General features: G+C 43.2%; 1 protein-coding gene across 2 annotated transcripts in view; it reads left to right on the plus strand.

Annotated features, from left to right (window-relative positions):
- Positions 1 to 19,389, plus strand: part of PARP4 (poly(ADP-ribose) polymerase family member 4) — a 94,829-nt gene that overhangs the window by 23,342 nt on the left and 52,098 nt on the right. For both annotated transcript variants that reach the window (XM_032271184.1, XM_032271185.1), the window contains 6 exons: positions 2,167 to 2,327; positions 6,093 to 6,230; positions 7,665 to 7,760; positions 14,971 to 15,154; positions 15,382 to 15,538; positions 17,630 to 17,760. In XM_032271184.1, the coding sequence (XP_032127075.1) occupies positions 2,167 to 2,327; positions 6,093 to 6,230; positions 7,665 to 7,760; positions 14,971 to 15,154; positions 15,382 to 15,538; positions 17,630 to 17,760 (867 nt within the window). The remainder of the gene's footprint in view (positions 1 to 2,166; positions 2,328 to 6,092; positions 6,231 to 7,664; positions 7,761 to 14,970; positions 15,155 to 15,381; positions 15,539 to 17,629; positions 17,761 to 19,389) is intronic.

Below are 19,389 nucleotides of genomic sequence, written 5' to 3' on the forward strand. Positions count from 1 at the left end.
ATGCCCAGCTGATTTATGTATTTTTAGTAGAGATGGGGGTCTCACCATGCTGGCCAGGCGGGTCTCAAACTCCTGACTTCAAGTGATCCACCTGCCTCTGCCTCCCAAAGTGCTGGGAATACAGTTGTGAGCCACTGTGCCCAACCTTATAAACATATATTCTTATTCCCATTTTTGTATAAAAAGACTATCTTTGCTGTTCTGCATCTTGCTTTTCTCCATGTATTCTGGATGCAGCTGCCTTCCATTCTCGCATTCCACTGTGGGATGTGCTGCATTGTGGGATGTACCCTATGGCCAGGCCTTTGGATTCTTTTTGGATTTTGCTGCAACAAACAGTGCCCCAATGAATAACCTTGTATGTTTGTCATTTTGCACTTGTACCGGATTGTCTCTGGGATGGGGCCGAGAAGGGCTGGCTTCAAGGATAGATATTAGCTGATTCTCTCCTAAGCGCTGCACCCTTTTGCCCACGTACTCTCAAAGAATGAGAGGTTCTATTTCCCAGAGCCTTACCAAGAGCATGTTTGTCAAACTCAGATGCTTTTATTAACCTTAGGGATGAGATGTAACCCCTCAGTGCTGCGAGGCGGAGCGCCTTTCCGGACGCCTACAGGCCATTTGTTTCTCCTTCTGCAAACTGTTTTCTGTCCTTTGTTCTTTTGGGTCCTGCTGTTTTTCTTCATGATTTTTAAGGATTCTTCCTGTATTAGAGGGTCAGCCTCTGTGATATGAGTTGCAGATATTTTCTCCTTTGTCTTTTTACTTTGCTTACAATGAGTTTTTTGTTATTAGTGGTGGTGGTTAACTTGTTTTATTTCTACCCTACTGAAGATTTTTGCTTTTATACAGAAAAATGCATCAATCTTTTATGGCTGGTGAGTTTGAGTTACAGTTAGAAAGGCCCTCCCCATACTACGATCATAAAGATGAGAGACAAGAATTGCTTGAACCCAGGAGGCGGAGGTTGCAGTGAGCCAGGATTGTGCCATTGCACTCCAGCCTGGGTGACAGAGAGAGACTCCGTCTCAAAAAATCATAATATTAATAAGATGTGAAAGCAGCAAGTCCAGAGACCAAACGTAACCCACATCACTGGGGCTGCAGTTCCCTTCTCCAAGATCCAGGATTTGGGAATAGTCAAAGGAATACTTGGGTTTCCACTCAGGGAAGGAACCCACGCCTTATTCATCTGTGTGTCTTTCTAACCTGATCCAGTGTCTGGCATAGCAAACACACCTACTGAATTGTTGAAGCAGAGTTGGATGTGAAGTCTCAGGGTTCTGAGATCCCATTTGGTCACTGTCTGCTCCTCACCGTGGGGTCCTGAACAATTGATTAACTTCGCAGAGCCTCACTTTGCTCATCTGTGCAATGAGGATAATAAAATCGGCCTCAGTGTTGTAGTGAGGAATAAATGAATAATGTATATGAAAACCCTTTATTAACAATTATGTGCTGTGCTGATGTACTCTACGACCACGATCATAGATTGTGCTATCAGTAAGGCAATTATATTAACCTTTTTTGCTTTTTGTTTTTGAGACAGAGTCTCCCTTTGTTGCCTAGGCTGGAGTTCAGTGGTGCGATCTCGGCTCACTGCAACCACCCACTCCTGGGTTCAAATGATTCTCATGCCTCAGCCTCCGAAGTAGCTGGGATTACAGGCATGTGCCACCATGCCTGGATAATTTTTTATATTTTCAGTAGAGATGGGGTTTCACCATGTTGGCCAGGCTGGTCTTGAATTCCTATCCTCAAGTGATCCTCCTCCCTCAGCCTCCCAAAGTGCTGGGATTACAGGTATAAGCCACTGCACCAGATACATGAACTTTAATGCACCACTAATAGCAAATATTGATCAAAAGCTTTTGGGAAAGCTGAGTGCAGTGGTGGCTTATACCTGTGGTCCCAGCTACTCTGGAGGCTAAGGTAGGAGGATTGCTTGAACCCAGGAGGTTGAGGCTGCAGTGAGCTATGGTCATGCCATTACACTCCAGCATGGGTGAGATCAAGACCTGTCTCAAAAATAAATAAATAAATAAAATAAAACAAGCTTTGGGGAAAATGGCCTTTTCCCATCTTTTTGAGAAAGTGTTAATGTAATATAAATATGAATTTTGATATGTGGTAATTCTGATGTCTATATATTATTTCTACCGACAGCTAATAAGAGACATGGTTAACGTCTGTGAAACTAATTTGTCCAAACCCAACCCACCATCCCTTGCCAAATACCGAGCTTTGAGATGCAAAATTGAGCATGTTGAAAAGAATACTGAAGAATTTCTCAGGGTTAGACAAGAGGTTTTGCAGAATAATCACAGGTAAGCATAAAGGAAGTATCTCAGGATCCGTTATGATATAATGCTCTTTGAGACTCTGTTAAAGAGCTGATCACAGTAATTACCTAGATCATTTCGTCTTCAGCAACAAGCCACAGTAGCAGTGGTGTGCTGACAAATTACTTTCTTCTGTGTTTATAATGGTGCCTGGGGCAGTATTCTGTGCTTGAAAACACCCTCTATATTCCACTCTGACTTCAAGGTTACCTAATCTTGTTGAAGATTAAATTTAAAATTTTTAAATCAAAAGGTGCTTGAGTTTGTATTTTGCAGGTTATTACAGAGAAAAAGCCACTTAAACTAAGATTTAAACATGCAGAAATATGCATATGGCGTCTTCCAATGTGGCCTCTCTGTGGCAGGACAACCTGCACCTGAAAACCTGGAAAACACGTTCCTAAATACCAGTTAAACCTGCGCCCTCACTCACTGTGCATACCCAGGGTCCTGTGCTGATGTGCATTCTCCAGTAACACAAACATGATGGACCAGCCGCCCAGACGAGCCCTCACTGGGTGTGAGCACCCCTGAGGGTCACCGTGGCTGACTCTGTGCCCAGCTTCTCGGTTCAGAAACTCCAGTGCATCCTTGTTCTCAAGTATGGGACTGACTCTTGTTGACCTGGTGGTTCATTCCATTGCAGCAGTTCCTCTTCATCAGCGTGACACAGCCCTTAGAACGAAGGGTGGTGAGTTGTAGCTGTACATACCAGCTTATAAGAGCCAGTTGTCAACCTTTAAGAGATTTGGTGAACTGGTTGTTAAACCATTGGTAACTTGAAATTGGACGTAGGGAGGTTTTGCACCATGGAAATCAGCAAATGCTGCAAATCAGGGCTGTGCAGGGCATTGCTGCTGTTGTTTAGAGAGCTGGTTTTCCAGAGCCCTACTAAAACCACACCCAGCCACTCTTACCTTATGGCCTGACTCAGACCCAACTAAAACTATGTTCTACTTGACCATCCTCCAAATCCACTCCCAAACCACTTCACACCCACTAAGATAGCTATGATTTATGTTTAATGGAAAATGATAAGTGTTGGTGAGGATGTAGAGAGACTGAAAGCTTCACACATTGCCAGTGGGAGGGAAAAATGATACAGCCTCTGTTTGATGATTCCTCAACAAATTAAACATATGATATGATAAGACCCACCAATTCCGCTCCTAGTTCTATACTCAAAGGACTTGAAAGCAAGTACTCAGATAGGTACTTGTACATGAATATTCGTGGCAACACTATTCAAAACAGCCAAAAAGTAGAAATAACCCAAATGTTCATCAACAGGGGAGTGGATAAACAAAACATGATAAATATATGTAATAGAATACTATTCAGTCATGAAAAAGGAATGAAGTACTGACACATACTACAAATGGGTGGTCCTCAAAAATATTGTGCTGAGTGAAGGAAGCCACATATTATACGATTCTATTTATATGAAATATCTAGAATAGATAAATCCACAGTGACAGCAAATTGCCTGGTACCATGAGAGGGAAGGATAGGGACTGATAGCCAAAAGGTATGGGGTTTTCTTTTGGGCAAATAAAAATTTTGGAACTAGAGGTGGTAATTACATGATATTTTCAATGTTCTGTACTAAATACCACTGAATTGTATACTTAATGGTTAATTTTATCTTTTTGGAATTTCACTTTAATTTTTTAAAAATCTGAGCCAGGCATGGTGGCTGATGCCTGTAATCCCAGCACTTTGGGAGGCCAAGGTGGGCAGATCACTTGAAGTCAGGAGTTAGAGACCAGCCTGGGCAACATGGTGAAACTCCATCTCTACTAAAAATACAAAAATTAGCCAGGCGTGGTGGCACACATCTGTGGTCCCAGTTACTCTGGGGACTGAGGCACAAGAATAGCTTGGACCCAGGAGGTGAGGTTACAGTGAACCAGGATCATGCCACCGCACTCCAGCCTGGGAAACAGAGCGAGACTCTGCCTCAAAAACATTCATTCCTACAGACCTCCAAATTTTGTTTTTATATGTAAGCAAATTGGTTTGACTTTTCGGTTTGACCTTTGATCCTCCCCAAGGTGTCCGCTGATCTACACTAATTAAGAGTCCAGTGACAAGGAAGGTAGAATCGGGAGGGGAATAAGTTTTCCAGGAAGACAGGAAGAGCCACATCAAGCCCCCAAGTGGCAGCTGCAGTTCAGCCCTCCAGGGCTACCTGAGCAAGCCCTTGGTGAGCCACCCCACCCCACAAATACAAAAGCAGTCACACAGCTAAAGTGGGCTTCTTCCTAAGGAAAGATCCTGCTGCTGTGAAAAGTTAGATTTTCTTCATTTCATTTCACTAGTCATGATTTCTTTATATTATTTTTTTCTAGTTGTAAAACTTGTGTTCTTTGCTAAAAGCTTAGAAAATATCTAAAAATATGAAGAAAATTAAAAATCACTCAAAATCTCACCAGCCAGAGACAACCCGGAGATAATATGACCACTGTTAAGATTTGGGTGTAGAACATAACCTAGCCTGAATCACTCCAATGCTGCTCACCCTGGCGGGCGTTGGGAGTGCTGGTTAGCCAGCTCTGTGAAGGAAAAGTCCTGGTCTGGAATATTTGCTGAGCTCTGGGGAGCAAATACTCCCACCATAGCTAATGTCAAGGCACTGACCTGAGGCCGCTGGACGTGGGGTTGGGAAGATGTGCCCCTCCCCTCACCACAGTGCTGCCCTCCGCCATACCCCAGTCCCCCCTGCCATTGCCCCACCTTAGGTACCCACTCAGAACTAGTGTGGGGTCTCCCTGCTCCTCATCCCCACAGTCCCATGTTCTGTCAATTCTGCCTTCAAAGTGTCCTTCATCCGTTATCTCACTTCCTTTCACTCTGCCGCCCTCTTTATCCCATCTACAATGTCCTTCCAGATGTTCTCCACTCCTGTAATTATTATTATGGCATCCAACTATTATTATTACGGCATCCAACCTGTAATAACCAGTGGGGTCTTAAAATACACATTTTATGGTGCCACCAATAAATGTCACCTCCCAAGAGAGGCCTTTCTTGACAACGCTCTCTTCAAACCTGATTGGTTTCTAAACACTTAAAATTAGCTATTTGATAACTATTTCTTTTTTTGAAATGGGGTCTCGCCCTGTCACCGGGCTGGAATGCAGTGGCGCGATCTCAGCTCACTGCAACCTCCGCCCCCTGGGTTCAAGTGATTCTCCTGCCTCAGCCTCCCGAGTAGCTGGGACTACAGATATGCACCACCACACCCCGCTGATTTTTGTATTTTTAGTAGAGGTGGGGTTTCAGCTTGTTGGCCAAGCTGGTCTTGAACTCCTGACCTCTGGTGATCCACCCACCTTGGCCTCCCAAAGTCCTGGGATTACAGGTGTGAGCCACTCGAGAGGCTAGAAGTTGCATTCTTTTTTATATTTTTTTTAAGAGACATGGTCTTGCTCTGTCACCCAGAGCAAGAACAATATATTCTATGTATTATATATTTGACAATATTTGGATCATACTATGTGTAAAGTTTTGTAATCGATTTTTAAAGTTTATATTTTACTGTACACTTTACCACATATCCTTGTTTTTTTGAAGAATTTGATTTTTTTAATAGCTGCATAATATTTCCGAGATATGCTGTGTTGTGGCTCATTGAATCCGTTTCCTGATAATGGACATTTGGACCCTTTTGGGATTTCTTCTGCTATAAGGATTCTTTGTTTTGTTTTCAATTATGTAATCTAAAGGCTTTTCTTCTAATTCTTACAGTAAGAGCCCAGTGGATATCTTGCAGATATTTAGAGTTGGCAGAGTGAACGAAACCACAGAGTTTTTGAGCAAACTTGGCAATGTGAGGCCCTTGTTGCACGGTTCTCCTGTACGAAACATCATGGGAATCTTGTGTCGGTAAGAGTCGCCATCTTTATTTCTCAAAATTTTCAACCTCACAAATGTGAAATATTTTACTTTTTTTTTCCTACTCTTTTCTATATTACATGAGTCTTTTCAGTTAAAATCAACTAGTTTACTGCATTCTGGAGAAAATTACACACTTTATATTTAAGTGTGTAATAATTTGTAATTGAACGTATAATTTAAATTATGTATTTATGGCTGGGTATGGGGGGTCACACCCGTAATCCTAGCACTCTGGGAGGCTGAGGCGAGAGGATCACTTGAGGCCAAGGGTTCAAGACCAGCCTGGAAAACCTAGCAAGACCCCATTTCTATTTTTAAAAATTATGTATTTATTATTTTTAAATATAGTACCTAAGTATGAATTGCTTCTTGAAGACTGTATCATATGAAGAAAAGTGATTCTATATTCATGACTCCTCCATGTGTATCTAATCTAGGAATAGCCCAGTATTTAAAGAGAAGTGTCCAGAAGTTAGAGTGTGCACCAGACAACATGAGTTATTTATTTGAAACATAACTCTAAGATTCTGTTTGCTTTGAATTACTAATTAATATTGGGGCTGAAACTGAAGTCACAGGAGCAGGAGAAGATATTATTAAATTTAGATTCTTTAAGTACTTAGAAGAAGCTTAAGAAACATATAAGATCCACCTGGGGAAAAAAAGAAAAAACAAAAATCCATTAAACTGCTACTGAGAGACCCAAAAGACAACTTGTGTTAATCAGAGGATGCCGGTTTTTCTTGGATTAATCTATAAATTTAGTGCTTTCATGATAAAATTACTAACAATATTTTTATAAAGAAATGAAAAGCTGATTCTACAACACATATTTTTTGTAATTTTGAAATTACCAGAATAATTCTGGAAAAGAAGCCTAATGAGCGTGATACTAAAATTAAACACAAACTCAAAAACACAGAAGATTTAGGATATGACACTAGTAGATCTTGTCTCTATGGAAGAAAGACAAGTCCTTCAGTACTAGCTATAGAAATAAATGAGTGACCACAAAGAAAGAATATAAAGTTCGACCCTTACCTCATTTCTCATACGTGTACTCAACATGGAACAAATATTTAAATATTTAGAATCAGACCATAAAAGTATACTAAATGAAAAATGAAAGAATCTTTTTAAAATAGTCCTTAAGTAGGGATGAGCTTTCTCAGTAGGACAAAAACCCAAAAGGCATTTTAATAAATTCATTCAATCTCCTAATACAAAATGCAAACAATAGATATTTATCTGATAAAAGGCAGAAATCCCCCTTTACCTGTGTTCCCAGAAACAACCATGGTGTCACTCGGATTGCAGAGTTCTCTGGAAGCCAGAAGTTCAGTAGGAACCTGCCAAAGTTGGGAGCAAGGGAGGATGCAGTCAGCATCGGGCTTACACCTTATCCTGCCCTTGTCTTTTCAGAGGGTTGCTTTTGCCCAAAGTAGTGGAGGATCGTGGTGTGCAAAGAACAGACGTCGGAAACCTTGGAAGTGGGATTTATTTCAGTGATTCACTCAGGTATGTTTGATCTTTAATCACAGAATCGTTACTGAGTTTCCTTGCTGTGTGTTTTCGTCTGTCTTTTCTTGATGAGGTAGTTTCTCGCCCCAAACACAGATTTATCTGTTATACATGACCTTAGTATGCCTGGAATACTGTTTCATCTTCAACATCCTTGATAATGTTTAAATCTGCCTTTGGGCCAGACATGGTGGCTCACACTGTAATCCCAGCTCTTTGGGAGGCCAGGGCAGGAGGATCGCTTGAGCCCAGGAATTTAAGGGCAGCCTAGGCAACATAGTGAGACCCCCACCTCTATAAAAAAATTTTAAAAATTAGCTGTGCATGGTAGCACGAATAGAACCCATAGTTCTAGCTATTAGGGAGGCTGAGACGGGAGGATCACTTGAGTCCAGGAGTTCAAGGCTGGAGTGAGTTATGATTATGCCACTGCAGTCCAGTGTGGGCAACACAGTGAGAAGAACTCCATGTACATCATCTGCCAACCTCATAATTGGTATTGTGACATCATTTTATGCAAGGAAACAGTCTCAGGGAGGTCAAGCAACTTGCCGAAGGTTGCAGAGCTGATTAAAGGATGGAGACTGAGTTCAGGCCCAGGACAAAGGATAATGAGCAGGATATTTGAAGAGTTCCTACAAATGAATAAGAGAAAGACAAGCAACCCTATAAGCAGATGGGCAAAAGGCATGAATGGAAACCTAATAGCAAAGAAAATGAGCTGGGGCCAGGCACAGTGGCTCATGCCTGTAATCCCAGCACTTTGGGAGGCTAAGGCGGGTAGATTGCTTGAGGTTAGGAGTTTGAGAGCAGCCCGGCCAATGTGGCGAAACCCCATGTCTACTAAAAATATAAAAATTACCTGGGCGTGGTGGTGCATACATGTTGTCCCAGCTCCTTGGGAGGCTGAAATAGGAGAATCACTTGAACTCAGGAGGCGGAGACTGCAGTGAGCTGGGATCACACCGCTGCACTCCAGCCTGGGTGACAGAGCAAGACCCTGTCTCAGAAAATGAGCTGAGTGTAGTGGCAGACACATGTAGTCCCAGCTACTCAGGGGTTTGAGGCAGAAAAATTGTTCAAGTCCAGGAGTTTCCGATTAGCCTGGGCAACACAGCAAGACCCCATCTCTAAAAAAAACATTTTTTAATTAGCCAGGCATGGTGGCACACACCTGTAGTCCAAGCTACTCAGGAGGCTGAGGCAGGAGGATTGCTTGAGTCCAGCAGTCCAAGGCTGCAGTGAGCTGTGTCTGCATTGCTACTTCCAGCTTGGGACACAAAGCCAGACCCCATCTCTTAAAAAAAAAAAAATGAAAAGAAAAGAAAAAAAGAGAGAGAGAGCTTTATAATAACAGAACACTGGAAATTATGCAGACGTTCATTGACACTGGAATGGATCCATAAATTTTAGTGGAGTCCTACATGAAGTTCTATCCTGAAGTTTAAAGAAATGGACTGTGGCTACACATGTCGAATGGATGAGCCTTAGGACCTTAGTGGAGCAAAAGTTGCTATATGAGGCATATTGTGGAGATATTGAGGGTCTGGTTCCACATCGATGCAATTAAGCAAGTGTTGCAATAAAGTGAGTCACACATATTTTTTGGTTTCCCAATGAGTGTAAAAGGTTTACACTCTAGTCTATTAAGTGTGCAATAGCATTGCATGTAAAAAAAAACAAAACAAACAAACAAACAAACAAAAAACAGAGAAAAACAATGTAGATACTTTAATTTTAAAATAATACTTTATTACTAAAAATGCTAATGATCATCTGAGCCTTCAGTGAGCCATTGTCTTTTTGCCATGGCTGCTGACTGATGAGGGTGGTGGTTGCTGAAAGTTGAGGTGGCTGTGGCAATTTCTTAAAATAAGACAACAATGAAGTTTGCCTCAGCAATTGACTCTTCCTTTCATGAAAGATTTGTCTGTCGTATGTGATGCTATTTGATAGCATTTACCTATAGTAGAACTTCCTTGAAAATTTGAGTCAACTATCTCAAACAGCACTGCTGCTTTATCACTAAGTTTATAGAATATTCAAAATCCTTTGTTGTCATTTCAACAACATCTTCACCAGGAATAGATTTCATCTCAAGAAACCACTTTCTTCACTCATGCATAAGAAGCAACTCCTCATTCATTCAAGTTTGATCATGAGATTACAGCAATTCAGTCCCCTCTTCAGGCTCCTCTGCTAACTCTAGTTCTCTTGCTGTTTCTGCCACATGTACAGCGACCTCCTCCACTGAAGTTTGAACCTCTCAAAGTCACCCAGGATAGTTAGAGTAAACTTCTTCCAAACCCCTGTCAATACTGATATGGTGACCTCCTCCCATAACTCATGAAATGGCCGTAAAGGCAAGGAGAATGGTGAATCCTTGAAGGTTTTCAATTTACTTTGTCCAGATCCATCAGAGGAATCACTGTCTATGGCAGCTATAGCCCTACAAAATGTATCTTTTTTTTTTTTTTTTTTGAGACGGAGTTTCGCTCTTGTTACCCAGGCAGGAGTGCAATGGCGCGATCTCGGCTCACCGCAACCTCCGCCTCCTGGGTTCAGGCAATTCTCCTGCCTCAGCCTCCTGAGTAGCTGGGATTACAGGCACGCACCACCGTGCCCAGCTAATTTTTTGTATTTTTAGTAGAGACGGGGTTTCACCATGTTGACCAGGATGGTCTCGATCTCTTGACCTCGTGATCCACCCGCCTCGGCCTCCCAAAGTGCTGGGATTACAGGCTTTAGCCACTGCGCCCGGCATAAAATGTATCTATTTTTTAGAGTTGGGGTCTTTCTCCATCCTTGCCCAGGTGAGAGCACAGATGCAACCATAGCTCCCTGTAACCTCAAACTCCTGGACTCAAGTGATCATCCCACTTCAGATTCCTGGGATTACAGGCATGCCAAAATATATTTCTTTTTTTTTTGAGATGGAGTTTCACTCTTGTTGCCCAGGCTGGAGTGCAATGGCACAATCTCAGCTCACTGCAACCTCTGCCTCCCAGATTCAAGTGATTCTTCTGTCTCCCCCTCCTGAGTAGCTGGAATTACAGGCACATGCCACCACGGCTGGCTAATTTTTGTATTTTTAGTAGAGACAGGGTTTCATCATATTGATCAGGCTGGTCTAGAACTCCTGACCTCAGATGATCCACCCAACTCAGCCCCCCAAAGTGCTAGGATTACAGGCATGAGTCACTGCACCCAGCCCAAAATGTATTTCTTTTTCTTTTTTTTTTTTCTCTGAGACTGAGTCGTACACTGTTGCCCAGGCTGTAGTACAGTGGCGCGATCTCAGCTCACTGCAATCTCTGCCTCCTGGATCCAAGCAATTCTCCTGCCTCAGCCTCCTGAGTAGCTGGGACTACAGGCATGTGCCACCACACCCAGCTAATTTTTTTTTTTTTTGTATTTTTTAGTAGAGATGGGATTTCACCATGTTGGCCAGGATGGTCTCGATCTCCTGACCTCGTGATCCACCTCCCTCGGCTTCCCAAAGTGTTGGGATTACAGGCGTGAGCCACCGCACCCAGCCCGTATTTCTTAAATAATAAGACTTGAAAGCTGAAATTACTCCTTGACCCCTGGCTGCAGAATGGAAGTTGTGTTAGCAGGCATGAAAACAACAAACTCCTTGTACCTCTCCATCAGATCTCTTGGATGACTGGGCACTTTGTCAATGAGCAGTCATATTTTGAAAGGAAACTTTTTTGTTGAGCAGTAAATGTCTACATTGGTCTTAAAATTCAGTAAACCATTCTGTAAACAGATGTGCTGTCATCCAGGTTTTGTTGTTCCATTTACAGAGCACAGACAGAGTAGATTTAGCACAATTCTAAGGGCCCCGGGATTTTTTTGAATGGCAAGTGAGCACTGGCTTCAGCTTATCGTCACCAGCTGTATTAGTCCCTCACAAGAGTCAGCCTGTCATCTGACGCTTTGAAGCCAGCCATTGACTCCTCTCTAGCTGTGGAAGTCCTAGCTGTCATCTTCTTCCTAGAAGCCTGTTTGCTCTACATGGAAAATCTGTTATTTAGTGAAGCCACCTGCATCAATGCTCTTAGCTAGATCTTCTGGAAAACTTGCTATAGCTTCTATATCAGCACCTGCTGCCTCGCCTTGCATTTTCATGTTATGGAGATGGCTTCTTTCCTTAAACCTCAGCCAACCTCTGCTAGCTTCAAGCCTTCCTTCTGTGGTTTCCTTACCTCTCTGAGCCTTCATAGAATTGAACAGAGTTGGAGCCTTGCTCTGGATTAGGCTTGGCTTAAAAAAATATCGTGGCTGGTTTGATCTTCTATCCAGACCATTAAAATTTTCTTCATATCAGAAATAAGGCTGTTACACTTTTCATTGCTGTGTGTTCCACTCAAGTAGCACGTTAAATTTCCTTCAAGAATTATTTCCTTACATTCACCACTTGGATAACTGTTTGGCACAAGGGGCCTAATTTCAACCTGTCTTGGTTTTCAACATGCCTTCCTCACTAAGCTTAATCATTTCTAGCTTTTGATTTAAAGGGAGAGACATGTGACCCTCTCTTTCACGTGAACACTTAGAGGCCACTGTAGGGTTATTAACTGGCCTAATTTCAGTATCATCGTATCTCAGGGAATAGGGAGGCCAGAGAAGAAGGAGAGAGCTGGGGAAACCACTGGTCACTGAAGTGGAACACACAAAACATTTAACAAGCTCACCACCTTATATGGGCACAGTTCATTGCACCCCAAAACAATTGCAGTCGTACCATCACAGACCACTGACCACACATCGCCATTACAGCTATAATAAAAATGAAAAGGTTTGAAACAGCGTGAGAATTACCAATATGTGACATAGAGACACAAAGGAAGCACATGCTGTTTAAAGAAGAAAAAATGGCACTAGTAGACCTGCTCTACACAGGGTTACCATAAACCATCAATTTGTTTAAAAGAAAAAGAAAAAAGAAAAGCAATATCTGCAAAGTACAATAAAACAAGGTATGCCTGTATGTGCAAGGCTCAAAAACAAGCAAAAGTATACATTGTATTGTTGTGGGGCATATATCTGTGCATTAATACAATGAAAGAAAATAGGCCAGGCATTGTGACTCAAGCCAGTAATCCCAACCCTTTGGGAGGCCAAGGCAGAAAAATTTCTTGAGGCCAAGAGTTCAAGACCAGCCTGGGCAACATAGTGAGGCACCATGGCTACAAGAATGTTTTTAAAATTAAGCCAGGCACAGTGGTGTACACCTGTAGTCCCAGCCTCAGGAGACTGAGGTGGGAGGATTGCTCGAGCCCAGGAGGCTGAGGCTGTGGAGAGCTCTGATTGCACCGCTGCACCCCAGCCCGGGTGAAATAGTGCAAGAGCATGTCTCAAAAAAAAAGGGCAAAACTGTTATAAAAAAGGTGGGACACAGTAAAACCCACCTACCCAGGGTCCCCTCTGTGGCTCCTTATGGAATAAATTCCACATGGGAAAGAAAAGAGAAAATAATATACACAAAAATCAAGACAGCGATCAAATTAGCTCTGGGTGGGAGAGGTGAGCTGTGGGCAGCATAGAAGCTTTAGGGATGTTCTAGTTCCTAAGCTAAGCTATGTGGACATTTATCATATTATTCTTTAAATATGTATATTATGAATGCTTTTCCCTATGCACAATATATCAAAGTGAAAATATTTAGATGTGAATTGAGCCAAATAGCAGTGCATTAAGGAGTAAATGAGCCAGAAGAGATGGTCACTGGCCTCCTCTGCCACAGCGAGATAAGCTAGGAAGGAGTAGAGAGAGCTCCGGGGAGAAGGCTAGGATGGGGCTTAATGAGAAGGAAGAAGCATGCTTGTAAGTTGCAGGGAAAAAGCTCTCCAAAGGGGAGAGGGTTATAGAAGGAATGGGGGACTTATTTTTTTTTCAGCGGGTGAAACAAAGAAGGGTCGTCTGGCCATACTTTTGCATTTTGAACTTGATCTTTAAAAAATAGAGATGTATCAGCCGGGTGTGGTGGCTCACGCCTATAATCCCAGCACTTTGGGAGGCCGAGGCAGGTGGATCACAAGGTCAAGAGATCGAGACCATCCTGACCAACATGGTGAAATCCCATCTCTACTAAAAATACAAAAAAATTAGCTGGGCATGGTGGCGCACGCCTGTAGTCCCAGCTACTCGGGAGGCTGAGGCAGGAGAATTGCTTGAACCCAGGAGGCAGAGGTTGCAGTGAGCCGAGATCATGCCATTGCACTCCAGCCTGGGTAACGAGCGAAACTCCGTCTCAAAAAAAATAGAGATGCGTCTCCAAAATGTTGTCCCCAAAGGTGTGTCCTAGCCTGTGCTCCTAACAGCAAGAGTTGCCTTATTAAAGCTGCTGATTCCCGAAGAAAGATAAAACATTTCTCATGTGGATATCATTCAATGTGTTTGCTTTCCTTTCAGGAGGCTTTGTGAGAGCTGATCTTTCCCTTTGACCAGTTCTTACTCACTTGGTACTCACGGTTCTTACTCCTTTCTGAGCTTTAGTGCAGAGAATTAAATCTACCTTTTCCTAATTAGTAAGGTGGTGATTTTCCCTTCTTTTTCACCACCCTGGTATTTATGATAGCAAAATGTGTATATGTTAGTAGCTAATGAAGATTGAGGAGAACAATAGCATTCATTTCTCTCTGGGAACAGTGCTTTGAGCACTGCCTAGCAAAGCATAAGGGCAATATACATGTTTGTCACATAGAAATATGAAGTAGGCCAGGCATGATTGCTCACGCCTGTAATCCCAGCACTTTGGGAGGCTGAAGAGGGAGGAACATTTGAACCCAGGAGTTTGAGACCAGCCTGAGAAACATAGTGAGATCCCATCTTTGCAAAAAATTTAAAAAGCTAGCCAGGTGTGGTGGTACATACCTGTAGTTCCAGCTACTCAGGAGGTCAAGATGGGAGGATCACTTGAGCCCAGAAGTTCAAGACTGAATGAGCTATGATCATGCCACTGCACTGTAGCCCAGGTAGCAGAGCAAGATTCTGTCTAAAAAAAAAAGAAGAAGAAATATTAGATAAATAAGTGTATAATAAAGTTCTACATTGAGTCTTTGGAGATATTTCAATAACAGGAAAATTTAGAACAGTAACCAGGAAAGTCTTTTCAACAATATTTACTGTTTATGCGATAAAATGTTACTGACAGGTCACTGTAAGCTATAAATATGTGCTTATTTCCTTTCACATGCAGTACAAGTATCAAGTACTCACACCCGGGAGAGACAGAGGGCACCAGACTCCTGCTCATTTGTGACGTAGCCCTCGGGAAGTGTATGGACTTACACAAGAAGGACTTTTCCTTAACTGAAGCACCACCAGGCTACGACAGTGTGCATGGAGTTTCACAAACAGCCTCTGTCACCACAGACTTTGAGGTATTTTCATATCAAGGAACACGCAAAGAGGGTCTTGAATGCTCAAAGAAGAGCCTCAGATTTTTGCTCCTATTTTCCTTAAATATGCTTAAGTTTAATTATTATATATTTACCATATAAATTCAACATATTCTAAACTAGCAAGCATGCTTTTACAAAAACATCTGCCAATACAGGCTTTTTGTTGCTGTTGTTGTTAATCACCTACTGATTTCTGTTTTCTCTAGGATGATGAATTTGTTGTCTATAAAACCAATCAGGTGAAAATGAAATATATTATTAAATTTTCCATGCCTGGAGATCAAATAAAGAACTTTCATCCTGGTGATCATACTGAACTAGAGGAATACAGACCTGAGTTTTCAGATTTTTCAAAGGTTGAAGGTAGGACAATTTTCTTGAATGCTGTTTTATGTTATTATATGTATAGGCCTCAAATGTTATATTTTCAATGGAATGTATATTTGCATTTGTTATATCTATGACCTGATCCATAAGTATTTCATTTTCTTTCAATTTCAAAATTGTTTCCCACAAATTTCTCTTAATGTTAACATCAGTCAAGCCCCCTGCCTAATATCAAAATAAAACAATTTTAAAATATAAATATAAATTTTTTTGAGACAAAGTCCCACTCTGTCCCCCAGGCTGGAGTACTGTGGTGTGATCAAAGCTCATTGCAGCCTCAAACTCCTGGGTTTAAATGACCCTTCTGACTCAACCTCCCAAGTAGCTGGGACTACCATACGTGACTTTTTTTTTTTTTTAGAGGCAAGGTCTCACTATGTTGCCCAGGCTGGTCTCAAATTCCTGGCCTTAAGCGATCCTCCTTTCTCGGCATCCCAAAGTGCTAGGATTACAGTTGTGAGGCACCATGCCCAGCCTTATTTCCTTTTTTATCTTGCTTACATAAAAATCAGGATGTTTGAGAAACGTTAAGCGATCTCAGAATTCCATGTGACTTCATTAACACATTCCAGTTGATCTTATCCTCTTCAGCGAAAGTCAAGGCTAAAACCTGTGGAACCTTGCTAAGATGTCATGGTGCAGAAAGTATAATGGGGTGCGCAGAACAGACAGCAGACCCACTGTCGAGTGAGGAAGCCCGGGGTATCAGTGTCGCCCTGCCACCCTGCAATCTTGAAACTGCACGACGTTTTGCAATCCACCTTCTCTCCGATGGGAATGAGAGCAGTACCCGCATGACAGAATTGCTGTAAGGGTTGAAGGAGAAATTGAAGGCACTGAGTAAATTGTCACGTGTGGTGCATGTGTTAGCAGCAGTAGTGTACGCATGAGAGGATGTTCACTTCTCAGATCATCACGAGCCCAAACAATTACAGTATTAATTAGTAGGAATGTAAAAACACATTAACACTTTTGACCGTGCTCAAATTCTTTTTTATCAGAAATATGTGAGTTCATGTGTGCTCAGAGGTGACTCCAATTTTTTCTCTGGAGTCATTAAATGAAATATCTGGTAAGACGATATGTATTTATATTTCCTAACCTTATCTGTGTGTTTGTACCACTTAGAATAGGGTGTGAACGTTTTTCAATATCCTGTCGTAGGAGCCGACTCAGTCTTCCGTAGGTTGTTTCATGTCGTGCCAGAATGCTTGTGTAGTACCATAAATGATAGTGACTGAGCCTTTCTACATTACAAACCAGGAAACGCAGACTGCTGGATTCAGGCTTCAGCCACGTTCGAGACAGTCTGAAGATCTCTCTGTATTTGTGTGTATGTTTAAATGTATGTCAAGTAATGCTAAGTTTTCCAGAGGACATGCCACAGTCTCTACATTAAAAAGGCAGAAAAGCACATGCCTGTAGTCCCAGCTACTCAAGAGGCTGAGGCAGGAGGATTACTTGAGCACAGAAGTTCAAAACCAGCCTGGGCAACATAGTGAGACCCCCATCTCTACCAAAAAAAAAGAGAAAAGAAGAAAAACAAATTAAACAGAAGTGTCTTTAAAAAAAAAAGGCAGGCCAGGTATGTGGCTCGCGCCTATCGTCCCAGCACTTTGGGAGGTCAAGGCAGGTAGATCCCTGAGTCCAGGAGTTCGAGACCAGCCTGGACAACATGGGTAGATCTTATCTCTACAAAAAACACCAAAAAATTAGCTGGGCATGGTAGTGTGTGCACCTGTAGTCCCAGCTGCTCGGGAGGCTGTGACGGGAGGATCATCTGAGCCAGAGAAGACGAGTCTACCATGAGCAGAGATTGTGCCACTGCACTCCCACCTGGGTGACAGGGTGAGATGCTGTCTCAAAAAAAAAGGCAGAGGGCAACTCCCATTTTTCTCATGTGCGTTCACTTGCTTTTCAGAATTGGCTATTGAAAATCCTAATATGCTATTTATCCATTTTCCCTAAAATATAATGCATGAAGGCATGGAGAGGAATAAAGATCAACATAACAAGAAGTAGACAGGGATGGTTTTGAAAGCTAATGGTAACATTTTTAACGTTTAGATTATCAGTTACCAGATGCCAAAACTTCCAGCAGCAGCAGCACCAAGGCCGGCCTCCAGGACGCCTCTGGGAACTTGGTTCCTCTGGAGGATGTCCACATCAAGGGCAGAATCATAGACATTGTAGCCCAGGTATGTTGTTCGTGGCTTTATGATACTTAAACTACATGGATGTAAACCATAAATGAGAATCTGATTGTAGTTACATGAACTGAAGCAAACAGATACATTTCTAAATTCATGTATTCAAGAGGTATTCACTGCGCACTCTGCGCCAGGGACTGTCTAGGCTCTAGGCATCCAGCAGTGCACAATACAAGAGCTCTGCCCATGTGTAACACATGCCGTGTGGGGGAATAGGCAGTAAACATGATGAATGAGTGAAGCACATCACATGTTAGATGGGGACAGGTGCTAAAGAGAAAGATGAAATCAGGAGGGGATTGAAGGTGAAAGATGGGGCTTTGAACCTATAAATAGAATGGCCAAGGAGGCCTCCCTGAGAAGGTAACGTCTGCATACAGACCTGAAGGAAGTGGGGGCTCACCTGTGTGGACATGGGGGATGCTTATCCCAGGCAGCGGGAGCAGCACGTGCCAAGGCCCTGAGGTAGGAGGCTGGTCTGGTCCGGGCACGCCAAGGAGGCCACTGTGGCTGCAGTGCAGTGGAAAGGGAAGAGTGCGTGGAGACTGAGTCAGAGATGTGAGGGGCTCTCACATTAGGACACAAGTCATGCTGTCCTTGACTCTGAGTAAAATGGAACCTTCTAGATGTTTGGCAGAAGAACGACAGGAATAGACCTACGTTTTAACAGGCTTATTCTGCCATGTTGGGAACAGGAAGAGGACCAGTTGGAAGAAATGTTAGGTCACGCTCCCTGGAAAACAGACTCTGGATGGAATTTGTCTTCAGGAAGCTTGTGGGACTGTGCCTGTGGGAGCAGCACCTGTGACGGAGTGAGGGAGGCAGGATGTGGCAGAGGAGACAACAGAGTCCTCAGATGATCTTGGGGGAAGAATGGTCCTTGAGAGAAGGCAAGGGGGTTGGGCTTTACAGCCCCACTGGGACCAGTCCTGGGATGTGGGCTGCTCCAGGGAAGGGTCAGAACCTTGGCTAAGGCTGTTTGTCTTTGGCTGAGAATGGTTCCTGGGGAGGGCCTCCACGGGTGACACTCCTAGCAGTCTCGGACCTGAAGGGGACACTGTGGGCTCAGCGTCACATCCCATAGAGGAGACGATTGACAGAATTCAGTTAAGGGAGCTGGCAACGTGGAGAACATTTGCAGTGGGGGTGTAGGAAGTGTTGGTGTCTGCTGAGGCCTGAGCGCAGGGCTAATCAGATCGATGGGGATGGGACACGAGAGAAAGACAGTGGCCCAGATGACAGCAGGGTGTTTGCCCTGAACAGCTAGAAGGATCGTGTTTGCCCTTTCTAGAATGGGCAGAGTCACGGGAGGGCAGGTTGGGGCCATCAGGAGTTTATCTTTGGCCAAGTCGGTCTTGCTGACTACCTAGGACCAGGGAGGAGACCCAGGCTGCACTTATAACCAGGGAGTCAGCAGCATTCAGGTAGTTTTAAAGTCAGCCCAGATTGAACACCCGGAGAATCAGAGAGAACAGAGACCAACAGGGAGAGGTATGGGCGCAGGCTGCGTCAGACACGGAGCCCAGGAGGGAGTGGCTGCAGAGACAGGAGGCCAGCTGACCAGGGAGGGGAGGAAAGGCTGCTGTGGGTCTCGTGAATAACCCAGCCCTGACCTTT

The sequence above is a fragment of the Sapajus apella genome, unplaced genomic scaffold, assembly GCF_009761245.1.
Source record: "Sapajus apella isolate SASKATOON/1434 unplaced genomic scaffold, GSC_monkey_1.0 scaffold225, whole genome shotgun sequence".
Taxonomy (NCBI): Eukaryota; Metazoa; Chordata; class Mammalia; order Primates; family Cebidae; genus Sapajus; species Sapajus apella.